At 40.2% G+C, this 18,540-nt stretch overlaps 1 protein-coding gene across 1 annotated transcript in view; it reads left to right on the plus strand.

Moving 5' to 3' along the window:
• The first annotated feature begins 230 nt into the window (after positions 1–230).
• Positions 231–18,540, plus strand: part of gpr156 (G protein-coupled receptor 156) — a 53,064-nt gene continuing 34,754 nt past the window's right edge. Inside the window, exons 1-3 of the mRNA XM_041210882.1 lie at positions 231–355; positions 11,824–11,948; positions 15,459–15,597. Coding sequence (XP_041066816.1) covers positions 239–355; positions 11,824–11,948; positions 15,459–15,597 — 381 coding nt within the window. The 5' untranslated portion in view covers positions 231–238. The remainder of the gene's footprint in view (positions 356–11,823; positions 11,949–15,458; positions 15,598–18,540) is intronic.

An 18,540-nucleotide genomic window follows, 5' to 3' on the forward strand; every position in this document is an offset into this window, starting at 1 on the left:
TGGTAGTGTCTCAACCTGTGCTCCAGCAAATAACTAGCCTTTAGGAAAATAGCAGAGACAGAGAAGAGCTTCGAAAGCAAATAAAAATTCCACATCAATTCTTGTATGTTCAATTTTAGAGTTTTATACATTCTACTTTGCAGAATGGGGTATAGGCTGCCCTCCTGTGATGAAGCTGCAGCATCTCAGCACACTGTACGACAAACTGTGAAGGACTCTGGGGTGTGTAATTTACATTATGGAGACAACGTTGAACTGCAGTGCTCTGTGCAGCTCTGTGGACTGTACCATCGATCCAGCCATGAACACAGAAGATGGGCAGCGACTCCTACAACAGCTATGTAATATCCAAGTAGTAAGTAAAATATGAATAAGAGGAATGCAAATGTTCTAATGACATTTCATAAATCATTTCACGTTTTTGTTCTCGAGTTTTTCCCCTTCTGTTCCTGAAAGTCCTGATTTGTGCCAGAATATAATGTGGCTGGGATAAAATTCCACTGGCACTGAGAACCTTCTGATGCTTAAGTGGATATGTCCACTTGTAGACCTTGACCAGAGTATCTATTGACCAATGAGTTGGAAACAGGACAGGACTTGCAGTAGAACTTGCAACAGATTACTTCACAAACAAAGTCTATTCAAGCGGCAAACAGAGTCTATTTAAACAGCACATTACAGCAAACAGTCTGCAGTGTCTATTTTTTAAAAATCCCCATGGACCACAACAAGCAGAGCTCATGACAGAAACACAACAACATCTCTCAATAAAAGCGGGGTGATTTCTATAGCAGAATTAAGTGACTGAAGGGTAGTTATATACAAGTTATATGCATAGAACCAAGCTCAGTTACTGTAGTGGTGGGGTTTCCAGGCATGATTGATGGGGGAATTACTCAGTCACCTCCATTATGGTAGGGGATAGTAGTATCATTATATATCTAGCCTACACTGAAACTGACCCTGAACTTCAACTGATATCTCACAGATGTACTTTCCAGCATAAAAATCAGGAGTAGAAACAATAGCAGTTTGTGTCTTTTTGCCTCATCACTAATCCAAGTGCATTGAGACCATTTGTACCCTATTTACTACAATAGCTAAAATCAAGTGATCTTGATTTCTTTTTAAAAAAACATTGATGTCCATCTCTCCAGCTCTGTTGAAACCCTCTGCTCAGTTTTCTATCCTTCACACAGAATCAAAACATCCCTATCTAAAGTCATGACCATCATCTTCTCCTCAACCTTTGCAACATGGTCGATTACACCATCCTCCTGAGGGAATGTCCTTGGTTGACCAGTCCTTAACTATCCAATTGCACCTGCAAGCATCTCTATCAATGGCTTTTCTTTCCACTCCTACATCATTATCTCTGTGGCCTTTCAAGGAGCCATTGTTGGCCCATCCTCTTCTTTTGTTATATCCTGCCCCTCAACAAAATCTTCTACAGACGGGGCCAACTAATGGTCCACAAATTATGCCTCTCCGCCATGTATTTTAATTTGTCCACTGCATTTGTGCAAACAGACTGCTTGTCCAAATTTCAATTTTGGATGAGCTCTAACTTCTCCTAAAAGCTGGGAAGGACAAAATATAATCTTTGGCCCCTGCCACAAACTCCAAACTTTTGGAACAATTTCCATCCCCTCCCTGGTTGCTTCTGCAGTCAGTGAACCTGACTGCTTACAATACAGTTTCAAAATCATATTTATAAAAGTGAAATACTGTGAATGCTGGAAATCTGAACTAAAAACAGGAAATGCTGGAAATACTCAGCAGGTCTGGCAATACCTGTGGAGAGAGAAACAGAACTGTTTCACAGACCTGAAAAATTAACCTTGTTTCTCCCTTCTCAGATGCTGCCAGACCTATTGAATATTTCCAACATTTTCTATTTTTATTACAGTAAAGTCCTGCCATTCACAGGGGTTCCATTCACATGATATCTCATGAACAGCAAAATCGTGAAGGAGAAACATGCTTTTGAATGGGACTCAATTGGATAGGTTCCAGCCACGTGAGGGGCAGCATTGGTTTGGGCGGTTACAGTACTCTACAAAATGCTGTGTTTGTCTTCACTTGTAAAGACGGGTGGGAGCTTCTAAAGTCATGTTGGTGAGACTAAAGTCGGGTGGATGGGTCCAAAGTGAGGTATCTGGTTCTAAAGTTGAATGGGCTTTTCTAAATGAATGTGGGCTGTTCTGAAGACAGTTGGACGTCTCTAAACTTGGATGGGTGGGTCTAAAATTACATTGGTGGTTCTAAAGTCTGGTGGGAGGATCCAAACTTGGGCAGACGGGTCTAAAGTCAGGAAGATGATTCTGGGCAGTTTTAAGTCAGTGTACTTGTCAAAGAGTCAGTACAGAGATTCAGACAAATGTGGATAAGTGAGCATTGCTCACGTGATATGCAATGTACAAACTGCAAAGTGCGGGTAAGTGAAATCGCAAACAAGGAAGTCGCAAAAGGTGGGACTTTACTGTATAAGATCACAAGAAGTAGTATCTGGAGAAGGCCTTTTGACCCCCTCAGCCTGCTCCACTGTTCAGTGAGATCATGGCTGATCTGATTGCGGCCTTAACTCCACTTTCCTACTTGCCCCCCAAAATCCTTGACTCAAAAATCTGTCCAACCCAGCCTCGAATATGTTCAATGATTCAGCCTTCATTGCTCTGTGGAGTAAAGAATTCTAAAGACTAATGACCCTTTGAGAGAAGAAATTCCTCCTCATTCTGTCTTAAATGGGAGACCCCTTATTTTGAAACTGTGCTCCCCTATTTCTAGATTCCCTCCTTTCAGCATCTATCATGTCATGCTCCCTCAGGATTTTATATATTTAAATAAGATCACCTTTCATTCTTCTAAACTCCAATGCATACAGGCCCAACTTGCTCAATCTTTCCACATAAGAAAACCCCTTCATCCCATGAATTAGTCTAGTGAACCTTCTCTGAACTGCTTCCAATGCAAGTATATCCCACCTTAAGGAAGGAGACCTAAACTGTGCACAGTCCTCCAGATGTGGTCTCACTAGTCCCCTGTACAGTTATAGCAAGACTTTATTACTATTATACTCTATCTCCCTTGCAATAAGGACCAACATTCAATTTGCCTTGCTACTTACTTGCTGGACCTGCATGCCAACTTTTTGTGCTTCATGTATAATGACACCCAGATCTGTCTGTACTACAACAATCTGCAGTCTTTCTCCATTTAAATAATATTGGTTTTTCTATCCTTCCTGCCAAAGTGGAAAACCTCAATTTCCCACATTTTGCCCACTCGCTTAGCCTAGCTATTCCTCTTTGCAGGCTCTTTATATGCTCCTCACAATTTGCTTTTCTACTTATCTTTGTATCATCAGCAAATTTGGCTACAATGCAGTCGGTTCCTTCATCTATGTTCTTAATATTGATTGTAAACAGTTGAGGTCCCAGCACTGATCATTGTCACTCCACTAATTACAATTTGCCAACCTGAAAATTACCCATTTATACCAACTCTGTTTCCTGTTAGTTAGCAAATCCTCTATCCATGTTAAAATATCATCCCAACACTGAGTTCTTATCTTGTGCAGTAACATTTTTATGTGGCACTTTATCAAATGCCCTTTGGAAATCCAAATACACTACAACAACTGCTACCCCTTCATCCAGCCTACTTGCTACATCCGCAAGGAACTCTAACAAATTTTTCAAACACAATTTCCCTTTCACAAAACCATGTGGACTCTGCCTGATTACATTAAGATTTTCTCAATGCCCTGCTACTACTAGTTCCTTAATATTGGATTCTAGCATTTTTTTAGCCTAAGATAGATCTTGAGCTAACTGGCCTATAGTTTTCTGCTTTCTGTCTCCCTCCTTTCTTGAATAGAAGTGTTACATTTGTGGTTTTCCAGTGGATTGGAAAACCACAAATGTGACCTTTCCAGAACCTACTGAATTTTGGAAAAACACAGCCAATACATTCACTTATTTTAAGATGCCAGGATGCAGGCTATCAAGTCCAGCGTAACCTGTCAGCCTTTAGCCCTATTAGTTTTCCTAGTACTTTATCTCTAGTGATCATGATTGTTTTAAGTTCCTCCCTCCCTTCCTCCTTTCCCCCTGCTTTTCTACTATTCATTGAGATGCTTTTTGTGTTTTCTATTGTGAAAATAAATACAAAATACTTGTTAAAAGTCTCTGCAATTACCTTGTTAGCTATTATTAATTCCCCAGTCTCGCCCTCTAAGCGACCAATGCTCGCTTTAGCTACTCTCTTCCTTTTTATATACTTGCAGAAGCTTTTACAGTCTATTTTTATATTTCTTGCTAGTTTTATTTCATACTCTCTCTTTATTTTTCTTTAGTCATCCTCTGCTGGTTTCTAAAATGTTCCCAACCTTCTGGCTTACCTACTAATTTTTGCAACATTGTACATCTTTTCTTTCCATTTCATACCATCATTAACTTCCTTAGTTAGCCATGGATGGTGCATTCTTGTAAAGTCTTTCTTTCTGAATGGAATATATCTTTATTGAGAGTTATGAAACATCTCCTTAAATGTCTGCCACTGCTTCTTTACAGTTTTACCTTTTAACCTGTTTTCCTATTCTAATTTAGCCAACTCCATCTTCGTACCCTTGTCATTGCCTTTATTTAAATTTAAGACTCTATTTTCAGACCCAATGTCTCACCCTCAAATTGAATGTGAAATTATAGCATGTTGTGATCACTCTTACCTAGAGGATCCTTTACTTTGAAGTCATTAATTAATCCTGTCTCATTACATGTTACCAGATCTAAAATGGCCTGTGCCCTGGTTGGTTCCTAACATATTGTTCTAAGAAACTGTCTTGATTAGACTTTATGAATTCATCCTCCAGGCTACCTTTGCCAATTTGATTCATTCAATCTATATGAAGGTTAAAATCTCCCACCATTATTGCAGTACCTTTCTTATAAACCCTCATTATCTCTTGACTTATATTCTGCTCTACAGTGTAACTAATGTCAGAGACCCTATAAACTACTCCCACCAATGACTTCTTTCCTTTTCTATTCCTTATCTCAATCAAAACTGATTTGATATCTTGATCCTTCGAATCAAGATAATTTCTCACTACTGTTTTGATCTCATCTTTCATTGACATGTCCTTCCGAAATGTTGAATACCTTTGAATTTTCAGGTCCCAGACATGGGTCACTTTTGAACCACCTCTTTTTAATGGCTATCATGTCACACTTGTTTATTTTTATTTGTGCTATCAATTCATCCACCTCATTATGAATGCTGCATGAATTAAGATAAAGAACTTTTAGTTCTGTCTTTTCACCATTTTTCCCTTCTCTGACCTTATTTGTTTGTTTACTCTTATGTTTGTACGCTCTGTCCCTTCCTGTCACTCTGGTTATCATTACCCGTATTGTTACACCTGCACTATTGCCTTGTCCTTTCTCTTCAACTTTCTAAATTTCATCTCACTATGAACCGTACCCCCGCGACCTCCCATTTAGTCTAAACAATTTAGTTTAAACTATTTAGTTTAAAGCCCTCTCTACAGCCATATGATTTGCCAGGACACTGGTCCAGGCAAGGTTCAGGTGATGGCTGTCGCAATGGTATGCCTCCCTCTTTCCCCAGTACTGGTGCCAATGTGTCATGCATTAAAACTCATTTCTCCCACACCAATCTTTGAGCCAAGTGTTCAATTCTATGATCTTAGTTACCCTATGCTAATTTGCTCATTGCTCTGGAGTAATCCAGAGATGATTAACTCTTTGGTTCTGCTTTTTAATTTAGCCCCTTGCTGCTTATACTCCTTCAAAAGTTCTTCCTTAGTCCTACCTATGTCATACCCATGTGGACCACGACAACTGGATCCTTTTCCTTCCACTCCAAGTTCCTCTCCAGCTCTGAGGAGATGTCTTTAATCCTGGCATCGGGCAGGCAACACAGTCTTTGGGACTTGCACTCTTGGCTGCAGAGAATATATTTACCCCCCTAATTATGTTGCTCCTATTATAAATACATTCCTTTTTACTCCCCCTGCGCAACAGTGCTGTGGTCAGTTTGCTCATTGTCTCTGCAGTCCCTACTCTCATCCACATGAGCTGCAAGAACACTGAACCTGTTGGATTATTACAACAGCTGAGGCTATTTCATTGCTACCTTCTGGAACCCATACCTGCCCCTCTTATGGTCACACGCTCCTGTCCCTGACCATGGATCAAATCTGAAGTACCCGGCCTAAGGGGTGTGACTGCCTCCTGGAACAAAGTGTCCAGTAACCTTCCCCCAGCATTTTATCAAGATCCATCGTAACTTCCTTGCTTTTGCACTATATGCCTCTATATATAGAGCTCAAGATCCAGTATGTGTTTTTAAGCATTTTCTCAACCTTCCCTGCCACCTTCAACAATTTCAGACTATAAAACTCCCAGGTTTCTCTGTTTCTGCAACCCTTTTAGAATTGTAGCCCTTCATTTGTATTGCTTCTCATTCTTCATATCATAATGTATCACTTCACACTTCTCTGCATTAAATTTAATCTGCCACTTGTCTGCCCATTCCACCAGCACGTCTTCTTGAAGTCTATCACTATCCTTCTCATAGTTCATAATACTTCCAAGTTTTATGTCATCTACAAATTTTGAAATTGTGCTCTGTACCAACTCTGTACCATCCATATAGATTAATAGTACTGACCCTGGGGGATCCGCACTGTATGCCCTTCTCCAGTCTGAAAAACAAACATTTACTATTACTTTGTTTCCTCTCACATAGCCAATTTCATTTTCATGTTGCCACTGTGCTTTAAATTCCATGGGTTTCACACTTGCTATCACTATGGTGGCACTTTTTCAAATGCTGTTTGGAAGTCCGTATACAGCATATTAACTGCATTAGCCTCAACAGCCCTGTATCGCCTCAACAAATAACTCAGTCAAGTTGCTTAAACACAATTTGCCCATAACAAATCTGTGCTGGTTTTCCTTAATTAACCCCCACATATACAGATGTGACAAAAATGTGTTCTTAATTCACATTTTTAGAATATAACAATGGTTTTAGGAATTAAAGTCTAAAACTATAGATAAATGAGAAAAAGCTTGGTCAAGAAACTTTTTTTAAAAAGATTCTTTCACAGGATGTGGGTGTCACTGAAAGGGCCAGCATTTATTGCCCATCCCTGATTGCCCTTGAGAAGCTGGTGGCGAGCCACCTTCATGAACTGCTACAGTCCATCTGGTGTAGTTACACCCAGGGTGCTGTTAGGAACAAAGTTCCAGGATTTTGACTCTGTGATTGACAATCTACCCTAATGTAAAGGCAAATCCATAGAGCCTAGGTTTAATTAACCTTTGTTTATCTTACAAGGTCAGAGTTGGAAGTGTAAACACTGGATGACCTACTTCTGGAACTCTTGGTAGAGCCAGGGTGTCTATCATTATCTCCATAGAAGAAGCTAAAAACTTGAAATCCTGGGAAAGAGGGTTGTAAAACTTCATTAGAGATAGAAATTATTTATATGGGTTGCAGAATCAAAGATTTGTATTAGAGGTAAAATGATTTGCTTATATTTCTGTTTGAGAGCATGCCACATTGACATGGAAATGGGATGTGGGACTAGAAGGTTCTTTTGTTTAATTTGTGTGTGCGTTTTCTGACAAAAGTAAGCATTTCAGTTTGAGAACAAACAGAGGAGGCAGTTGCAGTTTTGATCTAGGTGCAGGCTGTAGTTCACTGAGAGCCAAAGAAAATAAATATTTGTCAGTTAGGTCTGTGCTTTAAGCAGAGAAAATACTAACTCCATCATTCACTGTGTGGAATGTGGATGGGGCTCTATCTCAGTTTGGATTTCATGAGGGAAAAGCAGCTGGAAGATTTGTTCTAGCTTGCAGCTGGTGGAAGAAATCTACATTGCTCCTCACAGAGCTTTGTGGCAGAAAGGAGTCAGCAGAGTTTGCCTGGAAAGATGTGGGAGGGGAGTTGGGTATCTGCCGGCAATCCGGACAAGCAGCTGAGGTATCCAGTCCCAAGGTCTGTAAAGAAAAGATTGGGGAGGGGGGGGTCATGAGGTCAAAAAGGCATAGGAAAGACCCCCAGGAGATCTTCCCCCGGTGGATAGCTGAAACGCTAAGGAGAATTAAAGTGAATTCCAGAAGTCTGTGGCATACCCTTGGGCTCATTTCAGGAAGAATGAATGAACCTTCAAGATTTTGTAAAATATGGGAACTAGTAGAATTGAATTTATAGCATAAGTCTTTATAAGCTATAGGGAAGATTTTTTCGCTCCAGAAACAAATGCAGTGGCGGGCAGGAAAGCCAGTGTGCTGCACAGATTGTCTGCTTTTCATCTCATTATATGTGCATAAACAAGTGGCTTATCGTATCGCATGGTGGGGCGGGCTAGGATTTGTCCACTTCACCGTTACCTCATCAGATCAAAGTTCTGGGTGCCATATTTAAAAGGCACCCATACACACATTCACTCTCTACAGGCCAGGTATTATGACATGGCAAGTGATGTGTGCCAGGTGGACCAAATCCATGAGGGAAACTTGGCCATGCTATCTCAACGGTTTTGCAATTTGTATTTATCACAAGAAGATGTGTGCACTGAATTCAAATGTAATGAGTCCACTCTAACACCTTTAGTGATTTGAGAAGCTAAATTAAAATTTTTATTAACAAAAGAAAAGATTTCAAGCGCATGCATAAGATTACTGTTACTTAAAATTATAACAAATCCCAAAATCCCTCTTTAACCAGACTCCCAACTACACCCTCTTTAAGGCAACAGACCAAATTAAATTTTAAATTTAAATAGCAAACCAGCAAATTTACCACAGCACCCACTCGACAGTGAAATTCCAAAGATTTTCCTCCACCTTTGGTTACTGGACAGAACAGACTTCTTCAAAAGTGCTGCAGGTTTCCCCAAGGCTGTTTTACATGGCCCTTTTAGATCTTACATGGCCCCACAACATAGCCTTCCATTCTCTTTATATATATTTCTTGCTCTCTAATCTGTAAATTTCATTGTTCTATATGTCTTTTGAAATTTACTTTTCCCATAATATAAAAATCTTTCATGTTGCCAATATGGTCAGTATCTTTGGGAAAAATAAACATAAGCCTTGGCCTTGCTTATCTTGTTAGTTGTAAACATCCTATCATCCCACTGAAACCCAAACAACTCTTCACTTATTTAAAAATGCAAATTTCCTTCACACCCTACATGCTAAGACCTCAACCATGTTTACTCATTAGCACTTCAAATGCCTTTTACTTCTTACTTCTTTTGATACTTTCAAGTTTGCAGTCTATCTGACCCCAGTTCAATTAAATCATAAGACAGACCCATCCACACTCACACCCATAAACCTACTTTACAATAAACCACAATAATATAATGAAAAAAAATGTTAATTTCATGACATAGGACTTGTTGTGGCAAATAATGGCCACCCCATGAAGAGACAAGTGCTCCACACTAAAGTTCAGCGACAGGTGCCTGGAGAGACTCATGATGGGAGCCGAGATCCACCATTCTCACCAAACAGGCTTGGCAGGAGGTTGCCAGGGAGTTCAGCACCTGCATCCTCCGCCAGTACAGATACACACCCCCCTCGGAGGGACCTAGTTCTAGAGCAGGCTCAGGGTCACCATCTCGTGAGCACAGCAGGTGGAGGCAGTGACAGCCAAGGTCACCGACACTCTTGAGGACTACTGGAGGCCAGTCCCCTGCTGAGTCTGAGTTTGATGATGAGCCTCTGGAATTGGCCCTCAGAGATTTTGAGGCTCCAAAGATGGGCAAGGGTACAGCAGGCAGGGTTGTCAGAGGCCGTAACTAGATTAGAAGAGGATGGAGGAGTCTGTCCACATTCTGTCTGATGTTATGGCACCAAATGCAAGTGCATCAAGGTCACCATTGGAGGGGTGGCATCTGCCATGGAGACCCGGGTCCAGCAATCTGTGCTGGAAAAGCATTCAGACCTGCACATCATCACTCTAGCCATGAGTGGGATCCATCAGTGGCTAGGCAAAGTGGGATGGGGCACCTCGACCTCCCTCCAGGAGCCCTTTCTCCTCAAGGAGTTAGGAAGGGGCCCTCAGGCATCCACAGGAGGACTATCAGCCAGACACCCTGGGGCAATCCACCCAGGACTCCCCAAGGCTGTCCAGCTGCTCCTCTGCCTGTGACCCCAGCAACTCCAGCTGCTTAGGCTGAGGAGGGTGCACCTGCCTCACTGCAGGAGGTCCAAAGTAGGCCTGGGCCCTCCAGGCCTCGGGCTTCTAGAGGACATCCCCCAAGGTAATCTCAGACACCAGGGCATAGCAGTCAGCAGACTGTCTGCACCTCTGCTGCAGAGATTGGGGATGCAGTCAGACGTAGTGGTAAAATAAGGAAAATGAAGAAGTACTGAGAGCATAAGGGTAGCATGGGTGTTCACTCACTGTATATACTTTGTACGTTTGTAAATATATTTTGCTTTTCTAATAGTCTCATCTAGTGAATGGCTCTTCTATGTGATGCAATGCTCCAATGTCATCCAAGTGTAACAAATGCCCCCTCCCTCCTCACTTATCTTCTGTCATGTCCCTCAGGTCTATGGTATTTCACCCAACCTCAGTCAGTAAGCTGCCTTTATGTCCACAGAAGCAACATGAACAAAGCCAGTTGCTCTATCAACATGATGGTTGGGCAATTCACATGTTAGACTTACATCAAAGGATTATATCATGTGGCCTCATGAGTATCGATTTTGCAGTTTTGTTTATTCTCCTGATGCTGCTGCACTGAGGTCTGTTCTCTGTGGATGTTATAGATTTTAATGGTGAGCCTCATTGTTGTCATTCCAAGCCGGTGCATTTTTCAATGGCCTCCATGAAATGTCTGTCAGGTTTAGGTGTGAGTTACAGTTTAAGAAATAGTCGGGGACCTTAGCTATTCATGCCAGCCTGCAGCGTGACATTGTGACCATGCTTATGGCTAAATATTACCCTTGTAATAGTTCCACTCTCCACCTGTATGATGCAGCTAGCTAGAACTTGATTTCCTAGACAGCCATGACTATGCGAGATTTGAGGTGTGTCTCTAGCCTCATGATGCCAGCCCATTAAATGGGAGGATGCTGGCTTGTACCCAAAGGTCTGACTCGCAGGACTTGACAGAATCCCTGTGCTAACTCTCAGAAAGGCAACCACATGGTTATCTGATCATGACAGTGCCACCAGTGCACAAACTTTCTTGTGTTTATCTTAATCTGCCAGAATGGAAATGTGAAGGCCGCTAATGGGATGAGAGCTCCAGCACATCTGCTGTGAGCTCTTTATCATCAACCAAGTCACTAAGTAATGCTTAAATGTGGTATCGAAACTTGTGCCTTGTACCATGTTGGATTGGTACATGATGTGCACTACAGGGTAAAGGAATGATTTAACACTGTAACTTGTCTGAAATAAAGGAGGAAATGTGACCGAGATACTGCAAACAAATTATTAAATTCCTTGTTAGCAAAGATTAAGTTGTATTTCCCAGATAGACTAGAGGGACTGGATCTGATCTGAAGCGTTTGATGCTGAATTTCAACGGAGGAAATATATTTAGTCTCTGCTACTGCCACATTCCAGTTGGTAATAACAAAAAAATTGCCTCAAATCCATAAACTTTTATATTAAAATTTTTGATGGTGTTTGTTTGCTCGCTCAGAATAATTTTGCTACATGAGTACTTCTCAAATATCTTTAATATTTGTAGTAATGAGTAAGTGCTTTTTGTGATCACAATGTTTGTATTTAATAACATCTATGATTTTCTTTTGACAGAATGTAATGTCTGAAGTCAAAACTATCTCCCCTGTATTATTTGGAATCATGTGCACCTTATTATCATGTGGGATTCTGTTAGCACTTTTCTTTCTTATCTTCACCATCAAATTCAAAAACAACAGGTACTATTTGTAAAATAATGCATTTCTAACACCTGTTTTAAATTTGAGATCTAATTCTTCCCCACCCCCACCTTAGCTAATTCATTAGGTAAGTGAGTTAATTGACAGTGAATTATATTGATTAGAAAAGATCAAGGTTCAGTTGCTGGCCTGTGCTGATTTGAGCAATTAACTTTAATGCCCTCAGATTAGGCAGATCATAAAGTATCTTTGTAATTTGAATAAAGGCAGGGTCAGACATCTAGAGTTGCATGGTCAGCTACTTATTCTGTCTATTAGTACATATGAAGAAGATAGTGGAAAGGAAAAGAGAGAGAGGAGTAAGGCACAAAGGAAAAATAGAATTAGAGACACAAGCAAGAGAAACAGAAACAGAGGTAGGTTTGGAGGTTTTCAATTAGCATTATTACAAACACGTTAATATTAGCATTAAAATTAAGTGAACATAAATTTTTGACTAGAAGGAACTAAGAGATTTCATTTAGTCTTTTTGTCACTTTACGATTTTATGTTTAGTATGAGGGGGATGAAGGTTTTTCAATCTGACTTGACCTGAAAAAATTCCAGAACCATGTAATCACATAATTTGTTTAAATTTATTCTCAACAATTTTGTTTGCTTTTGGGATGGATGTGTATGTGACCAGTGTCACTAATATGATTAAATGGACGATTGCACCTATAGCTATAGCTACTGGCCACCATGGACATGAGACAGATTGGGAAGATTACAAGGCAACATTGAAAATAAATTGAAATCCACATCCCAGGAGCCCTGAATAACACTATTGCATCATATTCTACTCACAAAATTGCATCAAGCATGTACAAAATGACATCTAGAAAAGGCAGGGTTCCACTGATTGCACAAGGCACTATTTTCTTGCAAGGAGAAACACAGTTTAGCTATAAACAAAATGTCTGATTTCTTTTACTGAATTAGCCCAATGTTAGCCTGTTTCAATTTGGATCTAGAATTGCTGATCTTCTGACTGCCACTTTGGGTTGGTTGCTGGTTTTTCTGCTGGTGTGCCTTAGAGATAAGAAATGCTAGCCCAAAGAAAAAATTGTTCTAAAAGGAAAACTCTCACAGTGTTGATACTATCAGGTAAAATAATAGAATGGACTGTTATGGACAGAATGACATCAAAATGATCTGATTTTTGTTTAGTAAGTGCTTTAAAAAGGACATGGTGAAAAACTATTTTTTAAATTTTTCCTTTTTCCTCTCTTATCTCTAATCTCTTACACCATTTGTGTATTATTTTGCTTTTGTTTCTTTCCAAAATTTATATGATTTCTTAATTAAGGCAAAACCCTTCCTTTAATAAATCAGAAAAAATCAACTACTGTACAGTTTTTAAACTTTAGATTGATGCTGTAAGACCCAGTACAGTCTCACCCATTTATCTCAAACTCAGTTATGTCAACATCTTTCATAAATCAACAAAAAAGCCTCCCTTCTCTCCATATTAAGACGAAAATCTTAGAATAGAACTAATGTCACATTTAAAGCAGTCTATCCTTAAATGATAAAAGCAAAAAACTTGCGGATGCTGGAAATCCAAAACGAAAACAAAAATACCTGGAAACTCAGCAGGTCTGGCAGCATCTGTGGAGAGGAGCACAGTTAATGTGTCAAGTCTGAATGACCCTTCAACAGGACTAAGTAAAAATAGAAGAGAGGTGAAATATATCCTTAAATGACCTGTTTTTCAAATAGTAACAAATAGTAAATGAATGTAGAGAAAGTTGAAATTTAGAAATTGTCATTTTACTTTTTCTATTATTTTTCTATGAGCTATCTATTGACTAACTTAGGTTTCCGATGGATAGGACTACATAAGATTTGTTACATTAGTCTGGTAATAATGGCTCTAGCTTTCATTAAAAAATTGTATGATGATGACAATGGACTGGATTTTCTGGTAAATAATATTACAATGCGTGTGTAAAATACTAATCATTACAGCCACAGTTTTAAAAAAAAAATGTTTTTGGGATGTGGGCGACTCTAGCAAAGTAGCACTGATTGCCCTGAGAAAGTGGTGATTGGCACTGCCTTGAATGCTTTTTCTTTAAACAAATTAAGGCATTAGGATTCATTCAACTACTGGAGTCCCTTGCTAATCAGATTGTGTAGGGGTGTCTCATTCCATTCCCTGAAGAACATTAGTGAATAATTTAGGGATTCCATGGTCAAAAATGACCTTGATTTGAATTTCAGAACGCTGTGAACTCATAAACTCAGAACCAAGGCCACTGCACTGCTGTACCCTTACTGTTCTGAAGAACACACTCCTAGGGGTGCATTTGTACTTTTACCATTGGGCAGAAAACTGACTTCAGTGGATTGATGCAGCGCCAAAGGAGACCTTTAAAAGAAATGTCCATTAAATCCCACTTCCCTGTACTCTCCCTGTAGTCCTGTACTTTTTTCCGCCAAATGCTTCTCCAAATTCCCTTTAAAAGTTATTATTGAATCTGCTTCCACCACCTTTTCAGGTAGTACATTCCAGATCTTCATAACTCCCTGCACAAGCTTCTTTTTACCTCATGACGCTTCTGCTTCTTTTGACCTTTTTTGACTTTAAGTCTGTGCCCTCCAGTTACTGACCCTTCTGCCAGTGCAAACAGTTCCCCTGATTTACTTTATCAAAACACTTCATGATTTTGAATACCCCTGTTAATCTGCTGTGCTGGAAGGAGAACAGTCCCAGTTACCCTGGTCTCTCCACACAATTGAACTCTTTCATCACTGGTACCATTCTGGTAAATCTTCCCTGCACTGTTCAGAAGACTTTAGCATACTTCCCACAGTGTGGTGCCCAGGACTGGACACAAAATGAAGCACTGGTTAGGCCCCAGTGGAGTAAAGTTCAGAAAAACTTTGTTGCTTTTGGGCTCCCTGCCTCCAACTATAAATCCGAGGTTGCCTTTTTAACAAACAGCCTTCTCAACTTTTTCTGCCGCTTTCAAAGACTCGAGTAACAATTTCAAAGCGGGTGTTTGTATAAGTTGATTTGTATTGCCTCTCCTTGTTATCCCTATAAAAATGAATAATTTTGTGCTTGTTTGCATTAAATTTCATCTGGCATGTGCCTCCACATTTCACCAGTCTATTTCCTCCTGAAGCCTGTTACCATTCTCATCACTGTTTATTGCATTTCAGTTTTGTTTTATCTACAAACTTTGAAATTATACCCTGTACATCCGAGTCCAGGTCATTAATATATATCAAAAATACAATGTCATGAACCAAGTCTCGATTTATACTTCTAAATTGTGCTCCTATAATCTGCCAGCAGAATCATAAGCCCACAGAGAAAACCTGGTTCTGGAATTTGGCCTTCAGATTAAGGAAACTAGATTTTAGTAGTAATATTAAAAATGCAGTGCATGTTAATAAAAAATGTTGCTGTTCAAGAACTTGTCATGCTAATACTTACAATTCTGTTCTATGATATGAAGATTTCACCAAGGCTTTGCTTTTGCTAATTATTTCTACCAGGATTGTGAAAATGTCCAGTCCAAACCTCAACATTGTAACAATTATTGGAAGTGTTTTCACTTATGTCAGTGGATACATGTTCGGGATTGTGGAAGGAAAAACAGCTGCAGTGGAAATATCAGTCGAGCTGATTTTCCAGGTGAGGAAACATGAGGAACTATGCAGTGATGTATGTATGATTACTCTGTGACTCAGTTTTATCAGTGCACAATATTTATGCGAGTAAGAAAAACACTTGCCTTAATTTAATCTCACCCATCAACCAGTCGTACAGCAACACTGGCAAAGCTGCTAACTGCTGTGCAAGTCTTCAGCATGAGCATCATTCTCTCAACTATTTTAGGAGCATGAAACAAATAATCTTTTGTCTATGGGACATAAAATGGAAACAAAGAATAGAGAAACTTTAATATGTACAAGAATATCTCACATAGAGTTGAGGGATAAACCCTTTTATCCCAGAAGTAGAGTATGGTATGAAGCCGTCCGATTTTATAATGATTAAGTCAATTTCTTTTATCATGCAGTATTGTGCGAGTGTTAATATTTTCAGGCTATAATTCCATGCAGATAATTGTAGTTAAAATCTGATATTTGAGAGAAGGATTATATGGTTTAATGGAGAAAATTTTGATGTAGTTGTATATTTTAGGTGTTGGAAATAAAGGAAAGTTATTTTGAAAATATAAAAAATGTAAAACATAGTAAATGGTAGAGAAAACCTTTTATAAAAATTGAAAGATGAATTTAATTCAAGGTGAAATTAAATTGTGCAGCACAAGTTGTCTCTACAGCCAGTTGGAATCCAGTAGTGTGAATAGGAAATAAAGGTCTGTACATTCTTTAAAGTTTCAATGTAACGTGCCGACAGAATAAACATTTATAAATAAACACACCCTCCAACAGCAGAGCCTGTCACTATAAAACATCAATGGATTAAAACAGAATTTAAATTACAACAAAAGATCTGGCTGACTTTGTTTAATATTTCAGTCACAACAGGAAAATTCATCCCCTCAAACCATTCATTGAGACTTAGAGCCCAGAAGAAGGCCATTTGGCACATCATGCATGTATCAGCTCTGAAAAGCCATCTGATTAGTCCAACTTCCCTGCTCCCCAAAGCCCTGCAAGTGTTGTTATTTTTCAAGTATCTATCCCAATTCCCTTTGAAAGTCGCTGTTTAATCTACCACCCTTTCAGGCAGTGTATTCCAGATCATCATAACTTGCTACGTAACAAAAAAAATCTCCTCAACTCCTTTCTGACTCCTTTGCTAATTATCTTGCATCTCTTCTCTAGTTACCAACTATCCCGCTAGTGAAAACAATTTTTCCTTATTTACTGTATCAAAACCTCAATTTTTTGAATATCTTTTATATCCCCCTTTTCCTGCTCTGCTTTAAGAGAACAATCTCAGCTTCTCTAATCTATCCGCACAATTCAAGTCTGTCGTTTTTGGTATTATGCTGGGAAACTTTCCCTACGTTCGTTCCATGGCCTTGACCCTTCCTGAAATGTGATGCTCAGAATTAAACACAATATATTAGCTGCAAAACAAAAACAGAATTACCTGGAAAAACTCAGCAGGTCTGGCAGCATCAGTGGAGAAGAAAAGAGTTGACGTTTCGAGTCCTCATGACCCTTCGACAGAACTTGAGTTTGAGTCCAAGAAAGAGTTGAAATATAAGCTGGTTTAAGGTGTGTGTGTGGGGGGGGGGGGGCGGAGAGAGAGAGAGAGAGAGAGAAGTGAAGGGGGTTGGTGTGGTTGTAGGGACAAACAAGCAGTGATAGAAGCAGATCATCAAAAGATGTCACCAACAATAGAACAAAAGAACACATAGGTGTTAAAGTTGGTGATATTATCTAAACAAATGTGCTAATTAAGAATGGATGGTAGGGCACTCAAGGTATAGCTCTAGTGGGGGTGGGGAGAGCACAAAAGATTTTAAAATATTTAAAAAATAATGGAAATAGGTGGGAAAAGAAAAATCTATATAATTTATTGGGAAAAAAAAACAAAAGGAAGGGGGAAACAGAAAGGGGGTGGGGATGGAGGAGGGAGCTCAAGATCTAAAGTTGTTGAATTCAATATTCAGTCCGGAAGGCTGTAAAGTGCCTAGTCGGAAGATGAGGTGTTGTTCCTCCAGTTTGCGTTGGGCTTCACTGGAACAATGCAGCAAGCCAAGGACAGACATGTGGGCAAGAGAGCAGGGTGGAGTGTTAAAATGGCAAGTGACAGGGAGGTTTGGGTCATCCTTGCAGACAGACTGCAGGTGTTCTGCAAAGCGGTCGCCAAGTTTACGTTTGGTCTCTCCAATGTAGAGGAGACCACATTGGGAGCAACGAATGCAGTAGACTAAGTTGGGGGAAATGCAAGTGAAATGCTGCTTCACTTGAAAGGAGTGTTTGGGTCCTTGGACGGTGAGGAGAGAGGAAGTGAAGGTGCAGCTGTTGCATCTTTTGCGTTGGCATGGGGTGGAGCCATAGGAGGGGGTTGAGGAGTAGGGGGTGACGGAGGAGTGGACCAGGGTGTCCCGGAGGGAGCGATCCCTACGGAATGTCGATGGGGGGGTGAAGGGAAGATGTGTTTGGTGGTGGCATCATGCTGGAGTTGGCGGAAATGGCGGAGGATGATCCTTTGAATGCGGAGGCTGGTGGGGTGATAAGTGAGGACAAGGGGGACCTTATCATGTTTCTGGGAGGGAGGAGAAGGCGTGAGGGCGGATGCGCGGGAGATGGGCCGGACACGGTTGAGGGCCCTGTCAACGACCGTGGGTGGAAAACCTCGGTTAAGGAAGAAGGAGGACATGTCAGAGGAACTGTTTTTGAAGGTAGCATCATCGGAACAGATGCGACGGAGGCGAAGGAACTGAGAGAATGGGATGGAGTCCTTACAGGAAGCGGGGTGTGAGGAGCTGTAGTCGAGGTAGCTGTGGGAGTCAGTGGGTTTGTAATGGATATTGGTGGACAGTCTATCACCAGAGATTGAGACAGAGAGGTCAAGGAAGGGAAGGGAAGTGTCAGAGATGGACCACGTGAAAATGATGGAGGGGTGGAGATTGGAAGCAAAATTAATAAA

This window comes from Carcharodon carcharias, chromosome 18 (genome assembly GCF_017639515.1).
Source record: "Carcharodon carcharias isolate sCarCar2 chromosome 18, sCarCar2.pri, whole genome shotgun sequence".
Taxonomy (NCBI): domain Eukaryota; kingdom Metazoa; phylum Chordata; class Chondrichthyes; order Lamniformes; family Lamnidae; genus Carcharodon; species Carcharodon carcharias.